Source organism: Dermacentor silvarum, chromosome 1, assembly GCF_013339745.2.
Source record: "Dermacentor silvarum isolate Dsil-2018 chromosome 1, BIME_Dsil_1.4, whole genome shotgun sequence".
NCBI classification, from domain to species: Eukaryota; Metazoa; Arthropoda; class Arachnida; order Ixodida; family Ixodidae; genus Dermacentor; species Dermacentor silvarum.
In genome coordinates, this window is record NC_051154.1 from 305,194,997 (window position 1) to 305,213,272 (window position 18,276).

Here is an 18,276-nt window from a genome sequence, read left to right on the forward strand (position 1 = left end):
ATGTGCTTCGCTGTCCGGTTGTTTCCTTACTTGCTTGAAGTCTTTCCCACTGCAAGAAGTATGAACCAACTAGCCCAGCAACAAGTATTAAGCAGCAGCCCTGTCAGCAATGCTGCCATCATCTGCAGGAGCACGAGTCCGAGGGCGGCCGGACACCGCTGATGAAGGCGTGCCGGGCTGGCCACCTGTGCACGGTGCAGTTCTTGCTCAACCGTGGTGCAGACCCCAACCGGCCAACCAGCAGCAATGACCACACACCCCTGTCTTTGGCCTGTGCGGGTGGCCACCTGTCGGTGGTGGAGTTGCTGCTGGCTCATGGGGCGGACCCCAGCCACCGGCTCAAGGACAACTCCACCATGCTGATCGAGGCATCCAAGGGGGGCCACACGGCAGTTGTGCAGCTCCTGCTGGATTACCCTAACCTGGGCACGGCTGCGGCTGCAGCTGCTGCAGCAGCAGCAGCGGCGGCCGCAGCCGTGACCTCGACGGCTTCAGGAACCACAGCAGCTGCCCCTTCTCCTGCAGTTGAGGTGAGTGCCACGTGTTGTGGGATAGGCACCATAAAAAGACTATCCCCTGTAATAATGCATGCTGGGCATGTTTGTCACTCTGGTTTGAGCAAACATTTGCAAGAATTGCAACGCTACACATGTGTCGGATAATGAACCTTTTTGAAGATTGTAAGGCTAGCTTCCTGTGAGGCAGTTTCCATGCTAATGGTGATAGTCATTTTTGCAATCGGTGTGTATATGACATGGAAAATGTAGACGTGGCTCCATTGATAAAACCCTGTACAAGAGCCATTAATTGGGCAAGTGTGCTATGTAGAGAAATGCACTGCCAAATTAGGAAAAGTGTTTGTTTGGTTTAAAATGTTGGCAGTAAAATCTTGGTTAAACATTGATGACTGCAGCTGCAGTCTTGTTGTAGAGTGGCCACCTTGGTTGCAGGAGGCATAGGTTCAATACCCATTGCCACTGGGCACCCACCAGTTTTCTGAAATGGGTACCAGCATTCCCCTGCCAGGTGCTGGTACTCATTTCTAGTTAGCAACCGGGAGTCGGTGTCAGAGTGAACACCCAGTTGTGTAATGCAGATTCTCTTCACAGTAATGTACAGTAAAACCTTGTTAATTCGACCCCTGCCCCTGTTAATTTGGAAAATTGGGCAATTTGGACTCGTTCTCTGGTCCCAGCAGGCGTATGCATTATTTAATGGCATCAAATTTTTGTTATTTTCGACGTATTTGGCTGCACACCAGTTAATTTGGACAACGCTGGGAGCGCGGCAAGTGTGGAGTGCCGCAAATGTGCCATGTGCACAACCAAAACAAAGCGGTGGAGTGTGCATCGCCAGTCATCAGGGGAAAACGGCCGGAAGAATTCGTGTTTGTCTTTATAGGCTTTATTGTTGCGTTGCGGCCGCGCATGACACCGCGTGGGCAAGTGCCTTAGAACTGTGTAGTACCCATCAGTGATTGCGTTGATAGTGATCATGGTTCCGTCCGCAGTGGTTGCACCTAATGGTAGTTTCGTTTTCTCTCAGTGTGTGCATTGCCGGCATGCCTTTCAGTACTGCGTAGTCACCATCTATGATTGCGCCGATTGCAACCGTGGTTTCGTTTGCAGCAGTTCAGCAAGTGGTAGTTTTGTTTTGACTTAGTGTGCGTTGCATACCTGCCAAGTCTCCCGGATTACCTAGGAGACTCCCGGATTTGGACCATTTCTTCCGGTTGTATGGCTGACAGGAAAATCTCCCGAAAATTGATATTGTGTCGTGTTCCCGTGTCCAGTGCTTTGTCAGGCCACATTGGAAAAAAAAAAAAAAAAAAACTCCAGCCCACTCTAGTCCAGTGACAAGTTCATCACGCAAAACATTGTTAAGAAAGTAGTCTGGAAACCCTATACATGCGCTACTGTATTTCGTTATCGCAGAGCCGCTCCTTATGCTGACGTGGTTGTTGGGTGCTATAGTGGCCCTAGTCCCATTAAAGCTAGCCAGTGAATGCCGCCTTCCACAACTAGCAACACTAGACTCTCCATTGTTCTCCTCGGCATCAGCCGCTTTGGCATTGCGTAGGCCTATTGTCAGTCATGGCTTTAAAAGCGAGGAGCATTAGCGCGAAACGTATCAAGTATTTTTAATGTAGTGCTTAGTCGCAGTGACGCTGGGTATGGGTATTTTGTTGATACCACAGAGCAATGCAGAGTGCGAGCGGCAATTTAACTTCGTGAAAAATGCAAGCGCGGACGCAGTGCCGCTCGTTCATGTGTCGCTCGTTCAAGACTCTGGGAAATGTGAACCTCGCAAAATGTGATAGAATTGGAATTTCGTACAATCAAACATTATGTGAAGAATTTTTCAACACCAGCCATGGTTGCTTAGTGGCTTTGGCATTGCGCTGTTAAGCATGAGTTTGCGGGATGAAATCTAGGCCGCCGCGGCCGCATTTCATTGGCAGCGAAATGCAAAAACGCCCGTCTGCCGTCCATTCGGTGCACGTTAAAAACCCCAGGTGGTCCAAATTAATCCGGAGTCCCCCACTACGCTGTGCCTCATAATCAGATGGTGGTTGTGGGACGTAAGACCCGAGAATTGAATTAAATTGTAAAGAATTTTTGAAGGCAAAATTAGCAACAGCGAAATGCTTGTAAAAGTGAGACCTTGATGTTTATGTGATCATTTGTATATCGGTAAATAAAAGTGCAGTGAAGTTCTCCTGGCAGTACTTGAAAATATCGACCTTGGGGGAAGGGGAAAACTATTAATAGGGGGGTTGTGTAACTGACTGACCCCCCCCCCCCCCCCCCTGCTGGTAGGAAGATCTCCCAGATTTAGTTTCCTCGAACTTGGCAGGTATGGCGTTGGCAGTGTTCCTACAGAATTGTGTGGTCGCCATCATTCATGATAGACGGACAACTCACCAGCTCGCTGGGAAAAACATAATCGGAATGTGTGCACGATAGCAAAAAGCATGTCTCAAATGAAGACGCAGGCATTGCTCTGTGGCCGCAATATGAAAGAATCTGCGAGGCCTTTGTGGCTGCAATCACTAATCAGTCACGAGATGAAAATTGCAGCTTTCCGCACTGCTTTTGTGCAAAATAGAAACAGAATTTGCTGATTCATTCGCTGAATAAAATTGTGTTGATGTTTATGATTTGTTTATTGTTCTCCTAGTACCCTCGATAATTCAACATTCGGTTAATTTGGGCAAATTTTTTGGTCGTGTGAAATCAGTATGACCGTGGTTTTACTGTAAAAAAGAAATGCAGTGAAAAGAAAAGCAAATTATTTGCAGATGTGCTTGAAAAATTGCGCATATGAGTGGGGTAAACACCAAATTTGTTAGCCTAGGCACCACACTATATTAGTATAAAATTCATGCATGCATTTTTCAGAGCTTAGTTTCAGAATTCAGCCCAAGCAAAGAGCAAGATATCAATTTAATTTTCTTAATTTCATCACTCAGGGATTTCATGCACCAGGATATGTTTGTGTTTGAGGGTTGGTTTTCTTCCTCTTACTCGTACTCCACTCAATTGGCTCTGCAGTGGAGCCAGGGCAGTGTTGGGGTACGGCCACACTAACGACAAAAAACGCGTGCGTCATGCCGCGGGCGGCAAGTTGCCGCCCGTCAGCGCCTTGCCGTGAGGCCACTGTGGCAAGCGCGGCCGCGTGGCAGCGCGATAAGATTTCCCGCGCTCTCCGAACGCGCGAGCGCTCATTGTTTCATGCGAGAGACGGCGATCGTCAATTGAAAACACGGCGTGGACCGGCGGCGGTCCGGTTGTGATGGCTCCGTGACGTCACCCTCGTCGCTCTTGATTGGTTCATCTCGCGGCACGCGGCATTTGCCGCATAAATGGGTCTCGAACCCATTTCGCGCGGCACGCCGCAAAACCTCCATTCCCGCCGCTTTTGACGCGCGTTTTTGCCGCTAGGGGGGCGTGGTGGTACCCTTGTAGTGCACGTTAAAGAACCCCAGGTGGTCAAAATTATTCCGGAGCCCTCCACTACGGCGTGGCTCATAATCAGAACTGATTTTGGCGCGTAAAACCCCAGAAAGAAGGATGTGCCAGGGCAGTGCTCTGCCTTCCACTCCTAACATAAGCGTTGCGTACACAAACTCTAGTGTTCCTGCTGAGGAGCAAATGCTGACTATTTTCTGTCGGTCTTGCCTCGTGTACCAACAAGGCTTGCAGCACTGAGCATTGCGAGGTGCCTGGTAGCTGACAGGGTTTCAGCAGCAGTTGCCCCTGAGTCGCCCTTGTGTATTGTAACACTGTTCGAGGAGCTCGAGCACGACACTCAGCTTTGTCATTGCTTTCTCTGCCTCAAAACTGACAATTTTTTCTTTTTTTATCCTTTGAACTCTCGCAGTTCTTGTTCTAGGGTAGACTAGGCAGAGCAACAAGGTTTGTCTTAATGGATTTCTTGAATCATGTAAAGGCATTAATAGTAACACCCTACTTAATTAAATTTGAGGCACTTATTTTTCCCGAACTTGGAGAAAATTGGAACTTTGTGAGATAAAACGAACGGCATGTTCAAAAGGAGCCCATACAATTACAGCTCAGACCACTTACAACGTGACCGCTTATATTATGTAGGACCTGATATAACACGAGGTGTTCTCCGACTCCTATTTACCCTCCATAGAACTCGAATGCATATGGATACTGGTTATGACACAGCCGCATGAAATATAGTTGGCTTCCGTTAATTGAACCCTGACAGGACCGATGAAATTGATTGAAATATCCGGCAGGTCTAATTAATATGATGCAGAAAAGGGACACAACACACTACTGATTTGTTTGGCAGTATTTGCCCTATTCTAACATGCCCCCTAATCAAATGCACCCCCACTTTCTATGTGTCCTATGTGTCCGAAGTAGAAAACTAACATGAAAATGACATTAAAACTCCTCAACAAAGTAGAAATCTAACGTGCATCCAATTGTTTAGCAAGGAAAATGGACAAGGGTGTAATAAGTGTTGCGCACATTGGTGGCTGGTTTCCTGAAGTCAGCTTTGCAGCAAATACATCTGTTCTGCGGCAAAGCATACAAACGTTGTGTAACTGGTTTTAGTTTTGTATCCGATCGCACTGAGCAGGCAATTTTTGACGCAATTTTCTTGGGGAGAAAAAGGGGCACATTAGAAATAAGTAACTACTGTAATCAGACATTGTGAGCTACTGTTATTGCTCGAAAATATGCCTAGGGCAGGCAGAAAATAAACGTTTTCGACGGGAGATGGCGTGTATTCAATGCATTCACTGTTCCCTAAGCACCGCTGAGACAGGCACTGCCAGTAAAGGGGTCGCTATTGGGGTCACTATAGGGGTCAGGCATGTGCGTGCTGACTGGTCAAGTTCAAATTATCGGGCAAAGGCCAATTTTAGGATCAAAATCACGAAAGTTTGGGCCCAGAAAAATGCATGGGCACCGCCGGCAGAGACTTTCGGTTGGGATCAAATTAGATGGAGTCGGATTATCGGAAGTCCACTTTACTGGTTATAATGTGGTTAAAATCCCGCAGACAAGCACGGCAGCAGGCTCATTTGTCAAGGGGGTGGCGCTGGCAGAGGAGGGGAGAGGGACGAGGGCAATGCGGAGGAGGAGGACACGTGAAGGAAGCAAACAAGGAGCAGAAAAAATGCAGTGCGCTGTATGCGCTGTATAAGCTTCACGGTATGAGGTTCTCTACGAATGCAATGGCAGAAGCTGTGAACGCAAGGTTGTTGCTTAGGTGACTGAGAAGCCTGCCTCTGCTTACATCCTTTGAGATCGAAAGGTGCACCGCAGCTCGTTAGCAGCATGGGCTCAACGTAAAGCTCTGCACCAAACACAGGCATTCTGTTACTTTGTCTTTTCACTTCCTGTGCAGAAAGTATTTTCTTTTACATTCTTTTTCTATTACTTGGGCTACTTCATGTGACATCCGTCTGGAAAGGCTAGTCCTGAAGCGTTAATTGTTCATTTGCAAATTTAAAAGGATGCGAACGTCCAGAATATGTGCTTCAATTGTTGTAAGTGCTCTACGGCCTGGTGTAGATGTTTTGCACATGTGCTGGCCTTTAATGCTGATATTCGTGACTCCAGCAATGATCACTATAAGTCATCTACGATGTGCCTATTTCTGCAAGCTTTCAGCACTGTAATTCGGAAGAGCAAAGAACAGAGAAAATTTTTTTGGTCCAGACACAACTTCATAATTAAGATCTGCAAATATTGTTTTTCCTTGTCTGACCACTTGTGTTCGTAAATTAGCTACATTGTAAGATTTAATGTGCTTTGAACACTGAATGCATGGATAGGGCTGGATGTCTTGTCAATGGGCCAACAAGCACCTTTCTCTGCTTTCTCCATTGAGTGCGCGCTCCTAATGCTGCCTGCCTAGTGACAGTTTTTTGTTGCCTGACGAAAAGATTCTGCTTTGAGACAGAGTGTCAGTTTGTGGAATGCTTTACACTGACAGCTTGGCTTTTGTGTGCCCTTCACTGCACCTGTTCTTAAAATGAGGCATTTGAGCGGAGGTAGCAAAGTTGGCAAGAGGTGTTATAGAGGTTCCTCGGATAGCTTCTGTACTTTGGCCACTATTTCGGCACCGATAGTGTGCAAGGGTGTCGAGCACTACATGGGGTGTCCCCTAAAGGTATCATGTGACTGTGTGGTGCAGGTTGTCCCCATGACTGAAGAGCAGAGGGTGGCAGCACTAGCGGCAGCAGTTGCTGCCGGGCACCCCTACCTTCCACAGGTTGCTGGAGGTGAGTGTTGGTCCTGCTGTTGTGAAAAGCACGTTGAATGGAGTGGGTGGCATGAAGCTCACGTGCATTGTGTTCCCTTCTCAGCGGCAACGCCCCGGGTGGCGTCGGCGTCGTCCTCTTCGGTGACTGCCATTCCCTCGGCTGATGCATCGTGGCCCAGCAGCAGTGCCCCTTCGACGAGTGGCAAGCGCAAGGCCAGTGGGGACTCCCCTTCCTCCTCTTCCTCGTCAAGCCATCCACCCTTGATGTCCTGTGGCGGGGGCACTGTGCTGTCGCGGGGTGGGGCAGACCAGTTGACAAAGCCAAGCCAAGGGCAGCCCGGCCTTCGGCCCAGCGAACGGCTGGAGGCCTGCATCAGCAGCATGATGCGATCGGCTGAGCTCAACCACCCCAGCCGGGAGGAGCAGATTATGCAGAAGCAGCAGATCCTTGAGGAGTTGCAGAGGGTGGAGCGTGAGCTGCAGGTGGGTCGGGATGGGAAACAGTATCACGCACGCATGCACGTCCCTGGCTGCGCTTGGACGTCTCCCTGCACCCGGACTGAGAAGCCTATTTCCGCGGGCAAGCCTCAGGCTGGTGGCTTTTTCTACGCAACAATTTTAGTCGCGCCTCGAAGGAGGCCCATAGAGCAGGTGATGGATCTCTTGATTATCTTGCACTGCATGGCTTGATTGATTGGCTTGGTCACTGCAACAGTCTGCTCCTCCCTATTTTGTAGCATGTGTTCCCCAGCATGATGGACAATTCCACATGATAAAGGGCAGACTTGTGCTCTTTTTTTCATTGATATGAAAGGCATGACCACGCTTTGCAGAGGCGGGACGGCTCCTAGTGCAGAGCTGCATTGCTGTGGCTCCAGAATGCTTGGCAGTAGGAGTTAATTGGACTGCATGCACTGTTTGCAAACAAAGCATTTCTTGTCTTGTAATGCACAGTCTGCCCTGTGCATCTAGTGCATCTTTAACTTAGTCATATCCTCAGGTTGTGCAACCTTTAAATCAGCTTGCACGTAATCCTGGATTACAGTCGAGCCTGCTCATAACAACCCCAAGTGTCACAGGGCATCAGTTGTCTCTCAAAATTCCTGATAAGTGGACGCTTTGAAGTGAAGTTCGCTAGGTCTAATGGTGCCCCTCGGCGGTGGCGCTGAGCTGCTTGTGTGATCTTCCTCGTGTGATCCCACAACTATTCGGAGTATTCGCTTCGAAATTATTTGACACTAAAAATTATTCGCTTTGACTTCGCTTCGAACCAAAAAGTTGATATTCACAAAAGCGTATTCCAATGCAATTGCGCCTTGTTAATATGGAAACTCACTGTCTGGACAATGGGCAGGGCAGAAACATGCAAGCCCGTAGAAGCCCATGTATTTTTGTCTCATTAATATAGACAGCATTGGCATGAACAGGACCTCCTCTAAGTTTAAAGGGAGCCTAATGGCCCGAGCACACTGGCTGCGAAACTCTTCGTGGTGTACCGGTGGCTGCATGCCTTTCAGGTTGTGCCAACAAGCAGCACAACCTGTTCATGTACATGTATGTACACAAGAAGGGTTGGTGTGTGCGGTGGTGAGTGCGAAACTTGATGCATGCTGTGGTGTGGCCTAACAATTACATATGGCACCACCGTATTATTTGTGCAAACATTTGGCATTGTATAGTCGGCTACACAGTGGTGCATTGTTTTAAAGTGTACGGGAGTACGACGAGACCATATGAAAAGTATAACCATGGCAATGACACCATTGACACGTTCAAACAGGTTTGGGAACCATAGCATGCCAACATCCCCTGTGTAACACAATGTCCCACTGCTACAGTCAACATCCAGTATTTTTTGAACTTCCCATGGGCTGCAAAAACCTCAAAATAAAGGGGGGGGGGGGCAGTTGAAAAGGATGCATGCTTTTACTGCCCCCAAGGGCTCAAAGCACCACAAGGCATGTCCAAAATAGCTTTGAAGGCCTGCCAGTTCACTGATTAGCTTATCTGTGCACATACTGTCACAGGAGACGGTAGATGCACGCATATATATTAAGGAATGCAAACTGAGTCCCATGACAGTGACCCCATTCCACTCTTGGTATGCTTCACCACAATACGTTCCGTTTGTCTAACATCGCTATATTGTGGTGAAGCTGACTTTTGGAAACGGGCGTTATGCAACGCTTGACCCGTGCCGTTATTTCCACGCTTTCAAGCCATTGGCGACAATGACAAAGACTGAGTCGACGCCAGTGGTGATAGTGGAGAATTGGTCCTGTAAAAAAAAAAAGGCACCGAACAGGAGGAAGCTTGGTAGCGAACGTCAAATCAGCTAGGCCTATCGTTGCTGCAGTCAGTCGTGGCTGCGAGAGAATCAGTGATGACTGCGATACGGCTGCCTGCCGATCGTCGTGCGAAAGTGCTGATTCAAGGCTGCGAGACTGTCGAAATGGTCTCCGTGGTGGCTTCGATTAATGCTGTTTCAGGCCTGTGCTCACGGCAAAAGGTCTGGAAAATTGGACGGTGAAGGTTTTCGGTGTCTGAAATTTCGGACATTCTTATACATTGGCTCTGTGGGGTTCATGGGGGTGCTGCAAAGGTATTTCGGTGTCTGAAATGTCAGACATTCTTATACATTGGCTCTGTGGGGTTCATGGGGTGCTGCCAAGGTGTCTGAATTATCGGGCATTTTTGAAAAATCAGGCGTCCGAAAAATCGGTCGTTGACTGTATTGGGCACACATTGTGGGTGAGTGAAATGGGGTATCAAGAGACGCAAAAATGTTCGAGTTAAGCGTAGCTCTGCGTTTACTTTTGTTTTGAGGCTTCCGCATTTGATGACTGCAGTTTGCACCCGTTGTCATAGATTTTGTTTCCATCTTTTCAACATGCAGAGAATAGATCTACCAAAAATGGTGCCCCAGAGAAAGCTTTGCAAGGCCTCTTATAATGGGGCTCCTATAGGCGGGCTCAGCTGTAGTCAAAGATGCACTGAAGTGAATGCGTATGCATGCCAGATATATTGTTTTGCTGTGGCTGCTATGCATGCGAGCAATGTGCATGGTCTTGCATGTCTTTGCTATGGTGTCCTTTGTTGCCGAGCAAGAAAGGGTGCCATGCAAAGCACCTCTCAAACTTTGCTGCTGCTGCTGGGAGCCAAAATTGTAGCTGCGTTGCCATCACAACTCTTACTCGGGGACTTGACGCTACAAACGGCACATGCGACCAACAGCGACTTTGTATCATGAGCTGATTTGCGTAGCACAGGAACGCTGTCCTGGTATCAATTTCGCTTTGGTCTGTGCTTCACTCCAGGGTTCCGAGGACATGATGCCCAACGAAGATGGCGCCCCTGCATGTGCTTGCCAGGCGCACACCGCATTCAGCTGGCAGCAGGCAGAGGTCGGCGGTCTTGCGAGCCCTCAACCAATATTTGCTCACGGCAGGCCGAGATTTTCAAAGCTAACTCGCACTCGCCTCACTTACTGCATCACGCGCTCATACTCACCAGAATGAAAGCTACAAAATCGTGGACAAATGCGTATTTTTATTCTGCTGTCCAACTAACTCGCTCCATCACTGCTGCTACTAAATGTCAGCTAATTTGACTTTCGATCATCTCAAGTTCACAACTTATGTCCTTGTCTAAAGACTGCTAACTCCACTAACTTGCGCCAATGGTCAAGCTTGTTAACACCATTCTGGCCTCGACTTTTTCATGATGGCATTGGGTGTTCAGGAACATCAACTTATGCTTAGCTGTGCACGTGTAGAAAAGAGAGGATAAAAAATGTAATTTAACGAAATGTAAAGACAGACTCCCTTCTAAATGTTGTACTATAGCGCAGATGACAGGAACTGAGAAAAAGAGTTAGACCGTAACATTCATTTTGCTTGTTTTCATTCATTGTCCATGTGTCATCTGCGCTGAATTGTGAATTGCCTACATGCCTGCCTTGATGTCTTAGCAGATTCCTTTGGTAGCTACCAGCAATTAAGGAAGTAAGGCCCCACTTTTGGTGAGCTTCCATTCCTTATGGCATAATATATTTCAGGAATCCACAACTTTGAAACTTGCCAGAAGATTTGATTTCACAGTTTTTATTTCCATGTGTCCGTGCACTTGTGCGATTCACTCGTAGCTTTCTGAATCGATGGACTAGTATGTAAAACTTAATCACTTGCACATTCAAGCAATGACAAGCTAGGAGGAGTGCTTACCAAAGTGAAGTAGGTACCAGGAACCTTGCTCCTGTTGCCTAATTTGTGCTATTTAACCTGAACAGCCAGGTTCAGCTGAATTTGCACAGTGCCGTGAATGTTCATTGAAAGATCTGCTATTTAACACTTTCCTGCCCATGAGAAAAGCAGCCGTTTTTAGGTAGCCTAGTAAATACTTTTTTGTTATCACAGAGCATGCCAGATACTAAGGTTTATACTATCAAATTGTAGATGGAGAAATTCTCATGCCAATTCAATTCAATCATTGTTGCTTCTAAAAAATTCAGGATATAGATTTTAAACGGAACGGACGTGTGCAATATTCCAGCAAATACAAGCTTTCTGTGTGAAAAGAATTTCTTTAGTTACGAAAACGTTAGCCCTAGTGACTAGCCCCAGCGCAATGCCGAGGTCCATTCCCAGCAGTCTGTTCAGGCTAAAAACTCAACTCCTTGTGTGGCCGCCGCCAAGTGATCCCTACCGAGGGATGTTGACACCTTGCAGATAAGAACTGTGACCTTTAGGACATGCCCAATATCTTTATATCAGTGCTCGCCAGCTTTAGAATAATTCGGACAAGAAAGTGAAAGTCCTTGGCTAACTATGACAAACCAAAGTTGTCTTCTGTGTGAGTGTTATTTGCAAAGTCCCAAAACTTGCGTGTAGGTACATCAGAATTGGTATAAATGCAACATTTCCATGGATGAGCGGTGCGGGACGTCATCTTGGGAAGTACGTGTGCTCATCGTGCCAACCATGCCCCTTCTCTGTAGGTGCTTTAAGAAACCTCGTGTGGCGGAAACAGAAAGGCGAAACCGATTAAATAGTTGGTAAATAACCCAATGGCTGGCGCTAGTGCGAGAGTGCTTGGAAAGCAGCAAAATATGAATTTGCAACCATTTATAGTGGTCTATCGATGGGAATAGGCGCGGACAAGAAAGTGTTAAAGTGCTGTCAGCGTAAAGCACCAGAAAGTTGGTTTAATTTTGCAATTGGATGACTGAATTAATAAGAAAAATATCAGGTTAGCTCATGCCATAATCTTTAAGGCAGTTCTTGTGGTGCCATGTGGATGTGACATTTGCATTTAAGTGAATTTATCATAACTTATTCACACCCACTGGAGGCATACTTTTGTCCATTATTAACTACCGTATTTACTCGAATGTAGGCTGGCCCCAATTTGAAGCCGATCCCACAAATGCAGAAGGTCAAAAAAAAAAAAAAAAAGCAAGTCTACCAAAATAATGGTAAATGGCAACAGCCACAAAAAGCAAATGCCATTTATTACCATTGTATACCACTAGCCACACACATTGTCCCAGTTCACTGTCGGCACCGCTTTACTAACACCGCTTGCTTGGTGCCAGCGTCTTGTCGAGAGCTAACTTTGAAAAAACATTGGCTGAACCCGCACTGCATGCATTAAATGTGGTGAAAGTGGTGTACTGTTACAGTGAGTTGTAGTACTGCTGGGATATGGCAGCAGAGAGTAATGCACACCTGCTTACTTTTACAGTTTTATCATAGAATACCAGATTTTTAGAGCTTGTTTATGATTGTCGTATTTACACAAATAATTTTACAGCTGTTCATATGTAGCCAGTTTAGGGCAGGACTCGTTTTATAAAAATAGTCGCCCACCAATTTTTCGGAGGCTATTTTCGGATGCGCTCATTTATTCTGACCTACCAGTAGCAATGCCATTCCTTCATAGAACCAATGTATAACAGCTAATAAAATTTCAACTTCTGATTTGTGAATATTATATGACAAAGTTAATGGACATTCCCATATTTCTGTGGCACAGGTCATTCCTCTTGTGACTACATAGCAGTTTGCCTGTTCACAGTGACCCTAGAGAACAGTCTGTGTTTTTTTTAATACACAGTTAATAATTTGATTATTGAAACAATTTTAGGATTTTTCACCAATCTTTAGTATTTTTTGGCTTCAACTGCAGTATTTCTTAACTGTTATGGTTGGCAGGTCTGGCAATGGCTACAATACTGTCTTTTAGTGTAGGCGTTAGCGGGGTGACATTTTCCAGTTCCGACGGCTCCTAACAAAATCCTTGAGTCGAAGCCGATGTAGGAGTTTCATCACTCATCTTTAAAAAAAAAGGGCCTATATTAGAGTGAATATGGTACTTGGAATATTGCATTCATTTTAAGCAACAAATTATTAACTACAACTTTGAGTTGGGAAGAAACATCTTTATCCAATCGTGTTTAATATGACAGGCACTCCTGTAAACGCTTAAAACGGTTAACCTGCAAAAAGTTTAACAGTGCCAGCAGTTCCCCCACCAGTTCGCTTGTTTTGTGAGGGCACCTGAATGTCTTAATTGCCATACAAAGCAATGGGCTTGCAGCGCAAACAAGTGAAATGTGCAATCCTGTAGTATGCAAGACTGCTTCTTAAGTCGGTGCTGTTTGTAGTGAGCATATCTTTATGAAAACAAATTCATATTCACCATCAATGGAATACAAACTACTACAGTTGAACCCGCATATATCGAATCTGAAGGGGATCACGGAAAAAAAAAATTGATATATAGCCATCTATAAAATAAAAATGTTATACCAAAATTTTCAAGGGGATTTTACTGCTCTTCGTTGAACGCACATATCCAGGTTCGACTGTACTACAAAAAAAAAAATTGTGTACGAATTATTTCTACATAGTTCAGTCTGATAATGTTAGTATAATGAATTAGCTGGTGGATCAAACATCCTCAGTATTCAGAAGTGCATATAACCATGGTAGCTCATGTGAAGTCAACAGTAAATTGAGTAATCACTCAATATTCTTCCCCTATCCTCTAGACATAGCTTAGTGACCACATTGTATGAAGTACCTGTGTACCAATGGAATAGTTTTCTAGGCTCTGTCGTACTGGCATATGAAAATAAATCTGGACATGGGGCATTGGCTTTATAAAGCCTGTCATCAAGGAACTTTCACACTTAGTGCCATTAACCTTGCCTCTGTGGGAAGGGTGCAAGTTACTGCACAGTGTCAAGTGAAGCACCTGAAGTGTGAGGGGCAAATTTGCATTCCAGGGAGTGTGTTAAGACCTGGCAGCTAGTTTTGAGATGTGTATATTTTTGTGTGATGCATGGTATGCATGCCTGCTGTCTTGTTGCTGTTTTCATTTGCATAATTGTTACCATTTGTACTTCAAGATTCAATTTCTTTGTTTCTCTCTCTCTCTGTGGGGAAATCTGGGGATGTATTCTCGGATGATCACTTTCGGCGATATCACTTTCAGTGCATGCTTATTGGCTGGCTGAGCACTGTGTCACGCGAAGACGCCGAAAGTAATTGTCCAAGAATACGTCTCCTGCTTGAGGTTTATATGCATGGAGGGCAATCATTTATTTGCCTGACCACACTGATTCAGCACCAAGCAAACATGAGGGAAGCAAACTGTACAGTGCAGTTTATTCTGAATCCACTGATGCACCACGAAGTGTGATGCTAATGCCCTATTCGAGATGTTGCATTGGCAACCAGGCTACTTTTTTTTTTTTTTTTTGCCCGAGATAGCTCTTCGTTGTTGCTGGTAGCAGGTGCATTATTTTTAATTTATTTTATTTTATTGAATGTGATCACAAACAGCTTGGCGCCTTTATTGTGGTGCACTACAGTACAAATTGGATGGTAGAGCAAAAAAGTCAAATAACGAAAAACACCCCCCCCCCCCCCCAAAAAAAAAAAAAATACTGCATGTTTTGAGATCTGGGAAAGTCTTGAACTTTACGGTGGATTTCACTGCCGACTCATGCTGCAAATTGCGCTGGTGTTGGATCTTTTGGTCTGGTTTTATTTTTCTTACAAGTGGCTTATGAGAACAGCCTCGTGTTCTGTAGAGAACCTGCTGTCTTGCCGATTTTTTGCTAGTGCAGTGGTTGTGACTGTGCCGCTGAGCATGCCTTGAGGTTACAGTAGTGGGTGGGCACTGCACCAGTGTTTGCCTCTTTTCCTTCCCTGGGATGGGTCATAAAGGGGCGGAGACGAGCGGTGGGCTGCATGTCTGTTGTCCGTGTGGGCCGTGCGTGCAGGAAAAGGCTCATGCCCAGATCGTGCTGTCTGCCCAACATCACCAGCACCTGGCTGCAGCCGCATCGACCGAGGACGTGGTGGAAGAGCTGAACCTGCGCAATGCTGCCCTCTCCTCCTCATCAGCGGCTGTGCCCCCCTCCTCCGGTGCAGAGATCACTGCCCTGCCCTCCTCCTCGTCCGCGACAGCACCTACACTACTACCCGCTGCTGCCAAGAGGCATCTTGACAAGGCAAGTGATGTGTGGCTTTGAGTTACTGTGTTGCTTCTGCAGCCCAGTGGTGATGTCTTTGGTCATAATTCTTGTTTAACTATTTCCTGCCTGTGGGAAAAGAAGCAGTTCTTGGGTAGTCTAATAAATACTTTTTTTTTTCCTATCGCAGAGCTGCACTCGGGTGCAGGTGCATTAGAATCTGAAGCATTGCTTCCGTGCGTAAGCGGCGCGCGGTGCTGATGCCATCTTGGAAATTACCAGCGCACATCACACCAAAAACTGCAACTGAATAAATAGCTCCAAAAACCCGATCAATAGCGCTAGCCGTCTGAATGCGGTCGGAAAGTGGAAAAATACGAATTTGCAATCATCCATAGCGAGGTATTGATGGGAATAGGCGTGGACAGTCAAGTGGTAAGGAGTGACATTGGATTGAGGGGGAAAAAAAGGTGTCTTATTTTTCATTGTGTGTAGGGTATTGCTTTTTTTTTTCTTCAGCCCAGTTCTTTTGTGCACTTCAGGCAAAAAACTTTGTTGCCACCGTAGGTGTAAAAAAAAAAAAAAATTGATGTTCACATAAGCATTGTAGCGCTATGTTTGTAGTGTGAGTGAGGTCTTGTTAGTTGAAATTGGCAGTGACCAATACAGTCAAACCCACTTATAACGATTCCAGATATAACGATTTGTCGGTTATAGCGACCACATTTCACTGCATTTTCGATTTCCTGACCCTGCCTATTGAAGCTGTGTCCAGATATAACGGAACGTTTTAAACAGTGGCGTACTGTTACAACGAACAGTTCAAAACCGGTCGCGGGAAAAGGAGGGCACACGCGAAGTTCCGAAGCATGAAATCGCAGCCGAAGTGGGCGCACGGCAGCACGCCCTCGCTCCAGTTCAGCACTGGTGAAGATACGACCGCCGAGATGAGCGAGTGCCGTGCACGGATTTCAGAAGCCGCGAGGAAAGTCACTCTTTCAACCATGCTTCAAAGCATGTCTCCAGTATGCTTCAGGGTGAGGCAAAACAGTGGCCATGGCCTCCGCGATAGCACGCGCCGATGACATCGCGGAGGCCACGCGGCTCTTTAGTTCTTGCGCGCAGTTCTCCCAGCGGCACCGCGTGCTATCTTAGACGTCCCAATAGCGGCACTCTCTTTTAGAGCTGGTCGGCTGACGTTACTACGGCGTTATCTGGAGATTGCGGTTCGTCGACGCTTCGTTAATGTAGTTGCCGATAAACATCACGATGGCATTCTACCTTCGAACTTCATACTTTTTCGACCGAAGTGAGATACAAAAGGGAACTTCACGGCTCTTGACGCGCACACGTCTGGCACTGCAGCCATAACGGCAAGACGCTTGCAAAATGCCGGCATTGTTGCAGTAGTTCCAGCCAATAGATCGCTTCGCTATCATTCCGAATCCACTCAAAATATAATAATTAAGCTCTCAAAAATTGCGGCGGCTGTGCTCGTAGCTTCGAAATGGCCGGTGATTGGAATCGGCTGTGCTCCATTTTTGAAGAGCTGCAAGGCTGCATGTCGCTCTTTAGATGACGTTTATAACGAAAACTTTGAGTTACTAGATGCGGGAAAGTGCCGGTAACAGAATGTAAAATACTAAAAATGTGATTTTCGGACCAAAGTGCCGTCTAATCGTAACTGCCACGGGCAGCTTCAGTGTCGTTAGTTTTTGTGAGTTTTGAAGGGCGAGTCCACATGTAACGAACTACTGATACAACAACCACTTTCCGTGGAACTATCAAATGCGTTATAAACGGGTTCGACTGTACTTCATAAGTGCTAGGATTCTGCTGGGGAAAAGAAAAGTTGGCTTGGTCAGGAATGCTTCAGTACATGGGTGTTTTAGTGGAACCAGTGACTTTCAGAGTATGTATTGACATCTGAAGGATTGCTGGTGTTTTCATAGTCCCATTGCACTGTTGGTTTATGCCATAGTTAGTGTGAACTGGCACTCTTGTTGTGTGCTGACATTTTGTTTTCACAAGTTTTATTTTCATTTTTCTTTGGATAGAAGGCAATACAGTCACAACAGTATGGGTTGGCTGTCAGTGTGCCTGATATACCGTATTTAATCGAATATAAGGCTTGCTTCTTTTTCCAGGAATCCTTAGCCTGCTGCCGTCTTATCTGCAAATTTTGCCTTGAAGTGTAGCTTTACATCAGCACGTGCTGCAATGCTGTGAAGCCACACTTAGAGGTGAAATTCGTGCTTCCGTGAAGTTGCACTTAAAAAATGGGTGCTGGGTCCCGCGATCTTGGAAACACTTGAAAGCGGTTCATGTGCTTGAGACTCCATTAAAGGCAAAATTCACATATAACCCACACTCCACGTGTTGAAGCTCCATTCCCCCCTATTTCATGGTCGCCATTTTGCGTTTTGGTTGTGTTAGTAATGAAGTATTTTGGGCAATCCCCAGCGAGTCTGAGTAATCCATCTGCTACTCTATGTCGTTTTGTTTTAGTGTGCATAAGGTCCCCCAACTGAGTGCGCTCGTCTTATAGACTGCCTTATATAATTGAATAAATACAGTAGTAATACTAGCCCAGGTCATGAGAAAGTGTCTGAGGCGGAATGGCACTCCTCCAGGCGAAGGCAAGTGGTGGCAAGCAGCAGTTACCTCTGGCTGCCGCTGCGGGGGCTATCCCGTGTGCCAAGGACGCCTGCAGTGGCATAGTGTGTGCGGCAGCAGCAGGAGCGGCGGCAGCCGTGGCGAGCAGCTGCAGCGGAGCCTCCCTTCTTGGCTCATTTGGGGCTGCACCCCCGCAGGCTGAAGGACTCATGGTGGCCGCTCCTGCACGCACGCTCCATGAGGCCTTGGGCGAGATTGTCACTGGTAAGTGAATGACTGGCAGGCATGTACGTGGTGGTGGCGGTAGCTTCTACAGCCAACAACCTCTTGACAGGCTCCGAGAGCAGTTGTGTCCTCCCTGATTAGGAAGGGCAACAGTTAGTTTGCCAGTACATGTAACTCATCCAGCTGGCTCTGTACTG

At 46.5% G+C, this 18,276-nt stretch overlaps 1 protein-coding gene across 17 annotated transcripts in view; it reads left to right on the forward strand.

Moving 5' to 3' along the window:
* LOC119437274 (ankyrin repeat domain-containing protein 17-like) overlaps nt 1–18,276 on the forward strand; it is a 190,046-nt gene that overhangs the window by 51,516 nt on the left and 120,254 nt on the right. For 11 of the 17 annotated variants that reach the window (XM_037704331.2, XM_037704318.2, XM_037704327.2 and 8 more), the window contains 6 exons: nt 108–530; nt 6,688–6,775; nt 6,860–7,239; nt 10,074–10,160; nt 15,047–15,277; nt 17,872–18,118. In XM_037704331.2, the coding sequence (XP_037560259.1) occupies nt 108–530; nt 6,688–6,775; nt 6,860–7,239; nt 10,074–10,160; nt 15,047–15,277; nt 17,872–18,118 (1,456 nt within the window). The remainder of the gene's footprint in view (nt 1–107; nt 531–6,687; nt 6,776–6,859; nt 7,240–10,073; nt 10,161–15,046; nt 15,278–17,871; nt 18,119–18,276) is intronic. The other 6 variants (XM_037704321.2, XM_049660399.1, XM_037704322.2 and 3 more) reach the window with 5 other exon arrangements.